Below are 6,049 nucleotides of genomic sequence, written 5' to 3'. Positions count from 1 at the left end.
AGTATTGGAGTCGACTCCTGGAGACTTGGAGTCGACTCCGGCACGCTGTGAAGACTTGGCACAGTGCAGGGGTCGATCCTAGGACTTCAGGGGTCGACTCCTTAAGAGCGACAGGAAAAAGTCCGAGAGCTGTTTTCTGGGACAGCTTCAGGGGTCGACCCCAGGACTGCAGGGGTCGACCGCAGAACTGCAGGAGTCAACCCGAGCACTATTTTCACGGGATTTTTAGGCGTGAAGCGGGCCAAGTTAAGGTTTTTCAAGTCTCAAAGGGTCTAAGTCATTCTTGGGCTAGGTTTAGGCTCAAAGGGGGAGACCATGTAAGTCATGGACTTGGGTTGAGTGCTTTCTAATGTGGCTTAGGGGAAAATTGAGTTGGTGTATGATTAGACTAAAATTGGGTGCCCATATAAAAGCTTGATGTAATCAGTTTTAGGGTTATCACTTGGATTATTGCTTGAGCAATAAAGGAGCCGCCAGAAAACTTTCTCCCACGTTCTCTCTTCTCTTCCTCTTCTTCTCCACGAAAACCCTAGTTTGTGATTATGATTCTTCATCTCTTCTTTCTTCTTTCCCATGCGGCCTGACGCCCTAGGTTAGCGATATCAGGGATCCACACGCTTCCGCACAGCGCCAACAATTGGTATCAGAGCGAGGTTTTGGCATGGGAAAGAAGAAACGAAGGAAAGACATCAAGAAGAAAGTATCCGCTCATCTCCCTTTAAGGTGATTTCTCAAATCAGATTTGTGTTTATTTGTGATTGTGGTCTGGCCAACCATGAACAATAACATGAAGGTGGAGTTTGAGAAGTTTAATGAAAAAGGAAGCTTCTCTATGTGGAAGATCCGGGTGGAGAATCTCTTGGTGCAGAACTATCTAGATTCGGCTTTGGAGGACAGACCAGAGGGTATGACAGATAAGGAATGGTTTTCTTTGGAGAAAAGGGCTTGCGCTGCCATCAGAGGATGCTTGGCGGATTCAGCCTTGTACAGCGTCCTAGAGGAGAAGACACCCAAGGGATTATGGACAAAGTTGCATACCATGTATATGGGGAAGAATATGTGCAACAAGTTGATATTGAAGAAACAATTGTACAGCCTTCAGATGCATGAAGGTGGAGATATTGTTCTTCATATTCAGAGGTTTGACCAGGTTTGCAATGACTTGCAGATCCTTGGAGTGAAGATGGAAGAGGAGGATAGATCTCTACTCTTGCTTTGCTCGCTACCAGGTTCTTATGATCCTTTGGTTACTACTTTGTTGTATGGGAAGGAGACGCTGAATTATGAAGACATAATTTCTGTGCTAAGGTCCAATGAGCAAAGAGAAAGATTGACAAAGGATGGAGTTCCTCAGAAAGGTTTTACTATCGGAGAGAGGCCTGGGAGAGGGAAGGAATGGAGCAAGCAAAGATGACGATCAAAGTCCAAGAAAGGCAAGAAAGAGTTCAGATGCTACAAGTGCAATGAAGCAGGACACTTGAAGCGGAATTGTCCGCTTTGGAAGAAGCTTCAGGAAGAGAAGAATGGCAAGGATTCAGTCAATGTCGTGGCTGATCTCAAGGTGGAGGATGACCTTTTGGTAATTTCGGATGATCACAGGAACAACACGGATATCTGGATAATGGATTCAGCCTGCTCTCATCACTACACACCAAATCGGTCTTGGTTTGCTGCATACACCAAAATCGATGAGGGGAGTGTGACATTAGGAGATGATCATCCTTGCAAGGTGGCCGGCATTGGGACCATTAAGGTGAGGATGTTTGATGGGATGGTGAGGACTCTTACCAATGTAAAGCACATCCCGGATCTGAAAAAGAATCTAGTGTCACTTGGCTACTTGGATAAGAACGGTTACAGTTTTAGTTGCCGTTCTAGGAGTGGTATTTTGAATATATCCACAAGAGCCATAGTTGTGATGAAGAGGAGGAGGTTGGAGAATAATTTGTACAGGATGGAAGGGTCTTTGGTGTGTGGGGGATCCGAAATAGCAGCAGTGGCACAGGGCCAGCAGGAAGCATATCGTTTGTGGCATTACCGCTTGGGCCACATGGGAGATCGTGGTATGAAGATGCTGAGCAAAGATGGACTGATATCAGATCTGGATGGAGGAGTTTCAGAGGTGTGTGAGCCTTGCCAGTTAGGAAAGCAACACAGGGTGAAGTTTGCTACCAGTACTACACGCAGTGGTGGTCCTCTGGAGCTAGTGCACACGGATGTTTGGGGACCGGCCCCGGTCACAACCAGGAATGGGGCAAGATATTTTCTAACCCTTATTGATGATTTTTCAAGGAGAATTTGGATGTACTTCTTGAGGGAAAAGTCAGAGGTCTTCTCTAAGTTCAAAGCCTGGAGGGCAGAGGTAGAGAAAGAGAAGGAATGCTGCGTGAAATGTGTGCGGTCCGACAATGGTGGTGAATTCACAAGAAAGGAGTTTCTAAAATTTTGCAAAGATTATGGGATCAAGAGGCAATTTTCAGTGAGGAAGACTCCTCAACAGAATGGGGTGGCTGAAAGGATGAACAGGACTCTCGTGGAGAAAGCAAGATGTATTAGATTGCAGGCAGGGCTTCCCAAGGTGTTTTGGGTAGATACAGTAGACACAGCCTGCTACTTGGTGAATCAATCTCCTCATACAAAGCTAGATGGGAGGATTCCAGAGGAGCTATAGTCTAGAAAGAAGGTGGAGGTTGGCCATCTTAGAGTATTTGGGTGCACGGCATTTGTGCACATTGATCCCAGTGAGCGGAGCAAGTTGGATGCCAAGTCACGAAAGATGGTGTTCATAGGATATCCGCGTGGAGTCAAGGGTTATCGGCTGTGGGATCCCTTGGAAAAAAAGACTACTATCAGTAGGGATGTGGTCTTTGATAAGAATTCAGTCCTAAAGATGCAAAGGGTGAAAGAAGAGCGGGGGTGGAACCAACTGGATAGGGTTGGACAGCTAACTTCTTATTCAGTTTTACCTTTTGCAGGTGCACCAGAAGGACATGAAATTCAGGTGGAGCACCAGTCAGAGGTGCCTCCACATGTGGAGAGGAGCGAGATGCTAACTCGGAGACGAGATGTGCAAAGAAAGGAACAAGATCCCAGCAAAAGCATCGGAGTCACACTGCACAAGCCTAAGCAGATTGTGAGGCAGCCGGAAAGGTATGGTTTTGGAGAAACCATGTCTTATGCATTGGTTGCTGTGAATGGAGACCCAGAGACCTATGAGGAGGCATTGGTATGCCAGGATAGCGATAGATGGGTCCAAGCTATAGCAAAGGAGATGCAGTCTATCCAAAAAAATCAGACTTGGCGGTTGGTGCAGTTGCCAAGTGGAAAGAAGCCCATTGGATGCAAGTGGGTGTTCCAATGCAAGGAAGGACTTTTAGATAGAGAATACATCAGATACAAGGCCAGGTTAGTGGCTAAGGGATACTTCCAGAAGGAGTACATTGATTATAATGAAGTATTCTCCCTAGTTGTTCGACATACTTCTATTCGGATGCTGTTGAGCATTGTTGCCATCCAGGATTTGAAGTTGGAGCAAATGGATGTTAAAACAGCCTTCCTCCATGGGAATTTGGAGGAGAAGATTTATATGGAGCAGTCAAAGGGGTTTGGTAAGCTAGGGTCAGAAGGAAAGGTCTGTTGCTGCAGAGATCACTCTATGCGTTGAAGCAATCATCAAGGCAATGGTACTTATGGTTCGACACATATGTGAGGGGCATTGGCATGACCAGATGTGAGTATGACCCTTGTGTCTATGTGAAGACTCTTGAGGATGAGTCTAAATTATATCTATTCTTGTATGTAGATGACATGCTGATTGCTTGCAAGAGTAGAGGAATTGTGGAAGACTTGAAGGTAGTCTTATCTCGAAAATTTGAGATGAAGGATTTGGGTCCAGCCATGAAGATTCTAGGCATGGAGATTCTCAGGGATAGAAACAGGAAGGTGCTGCATTTATCTTAGGGAGGTTACATCAGAAAGGTCTTGCGGAGGTATGGCATGGATGGATCGAAACCGGCGGCATTACCAATAGCTGGTCATGTTAGTCTTTCGAAAACAATGTCACCATAGACTGAGGTGGAGACTGAGGATATGAAGAGAATTCCATATGCTTCAGGAGTTGGGAGTATGATGTATGCCATGGTTTGTTGTAGACCAGATCTTGCACATGCAGTTAGCCAAGTCAGCAGGTTCATGGTTAACCCTGGCAAGGAGCATTGGAAGGTGTTTTCAGATACTTGGTGGGCACAGTTGGAGTTGGCATTTGCTATGGACTGGAAGATAGCAAGAAGAAGAATTCCAACATGACCAAGGAGAACTAGAGCCGGATGATTGGTTTTGTGGATGCTAATTACGGAGGAGACATGGACACACGACGTTCTACCACAGGTTATGTGTTTTGCTTGAACAGAGGTCCAGTGTCATGAAGATCAAGCTTGCAACCAATCATGGCATTGTCTACAACGGAAGCAGAGTATACTGGCATCACAGAAGCTGCCAAGGAAGCTCTATGGATGAAAGGATTGGCATTGGAAATGGAATTTGCACAGGGGGCTGTCAGGGTGCATTGTGATAGCCAGAGTGCATTGTGTTTGGTTCAGAACTCGGTCTATCATGCAAGGACCAAACACATTGACATCAGGTACCACGGGATTAGGAAGTTGGTGGAAGAACGTGAAGTGGAGCTTGCCAAAGTTCATACGAAGGAGAACCTGGCAGATGCACTAACCAAGTCTCTTCCAAGGGATGGCTTCCTCAGGTGTGTGGCGTTGATGGGATTGATGGACTAGGAGAAGCTTACGGAGGCTTGGGAGCGCCAAGGTGGAGATTGTAGGCTCAAGTGTGGCGCATCCAAAGAAAAACAACAAGTTTCTGGGCTATGAACAGTATTGGAGTCGACTCCTGAAGACTTGGAGTCGACTCCGGTATGCTGTGAAGACTTGGCACTGTGCAGGGGTCGACTCCTTAAGAGCGACAGGAAAAAATACGAGAGCTATTTTCTGGGACAGCTTCAGGGGTCGACCCTAGGACTGCAGGGGTCGACCCCAGGACAGCAAGGGTCGACCACAGGACTGTAGGGGTCGACCCCAAGACTGAAGGGGTCGACCCTAGGACAGCAGGGGTCGACCCCAAGACTGCAGGAGTCAACCCGAGCACTGTTTTCACGGAATTTTCAGGCGTGAAGCGGGCCAAGTCAAGATTTTTCAAGTCTCAAAGGGTCTAAGTCATTCTTGGGCTAGGTTTAGACTCAAAGAGGGAGATCATGTAAGTCATGGACTTGGGTTGAGTGCTTTCTAATGTGGCTTAGGGGGAGATTGAGTTGGTGTATGATTAGACTAAAATTGGGTGCCTATATAAAGGCTTGATGCAATCAGTTTTAGGGTTATCACTTGGATTATTGCTTGAGCAATAAAGGAGCCGCCAGAAAACTTTCTCCCACGTTCTCTCTTCTCTTCCTCTTCTTTTCCACAAAAATCCTAGTTTGTGAATATGATTCTTCATCTCTTCTTCCTTCTTTCCCACGCGGCCTGACGCCCTAGGTTAGCAGATATCAAGGATTCACATGCTTTCGCACAACGCCAACAGGTGAATCACGGACGCAGGAGATCTCAAATCCGGAAGAGGGTTGGGCTCACGCTTGCAGTCGGACGGAAGGAGCTACAATACCGGCTGCTGGGATGCTGGGATTTCGAATCCGGAAGAGGGGACGAGGGATCGCTAGGAGGAACGGATCCGGAATGGATCTATAGACGCGTTGTGAATGCAGACGGAAGAAGAGGCCGCTAATCCTGCTGCTGGGAACGCGCTGGGATGTGTGGAAGAGCTGGGATGCTGAGAGGAATGCTTGGATCACGGAGAAGGTGGACGTTCGGTCTTTGGTCCGCGGGATTGCTGGGACGCGGAAGATGAATGTGGACGGCTGGGATAGAGGACGTCTCGAATTCGGAAGAGGAAGACGGCTGGCTGCTTCGTGGGTTTCCTTCTTTGGACCATGGGAGGATAGGCGCGCCGGATGTGAACTGCAGGATGCTAGGAGGAGCTGATCCGGAAT

The 6,049-nt window shown here is 47.3% G+C and overlaps 1 protein-coding gene across 1 annotated transcript; it reads left to right on the top strand.

Moving 5' to 3' along the window:
• The first annotated feature begins 4,445 nt into the window (after positions 1 to 4,445).
• On the top strand, positions 4,446 to 4,787 carry LOC148700016 (retrovirus-related Pol polyprotein from transposon TNT 1-94). The gene has a single exon (XM_088710966.2). It carries the CDS (start codon positions 4,446 to 4,448, stop codon positions 4,785 to 4,787), a length of 342 nt encoding a protein of 113 aa, XP_088567092.2.
• The last annotated feature ends 1,262 nt before the right edge of the window (positions 4,788 to 6,049 follow it).

This window comes from Phoenix dactylifera, chromosome 14, assembly GCF_051530095.1.
Source record: "Phoenix dactylifera cultivar Ajwa chromosome 14, Ajwa_hap1_PhDact_Kaust_v1.1, whole genome shotgun sequence".
Lineage (NCBI taxonomy): Eukaryota > Viridiplantae > Streptophyta > Magnoliopsida > Arecales > Arecaceae > Phoenix > Phoenix dactylifera.
Note: the sequence above shows the minus strand (reverse complement) of the source record. Positions and strands in the feature narration are given on the sequence as shown.

Coding starts and splice junctions, on each gene's coding strand:
- LOC148700016 (XM_088710966.2), top strand. CDS start 4,446: ATGGCATTGTCTACAACGGAAGCAGAGTATACTGGCATCACAGAAGCT.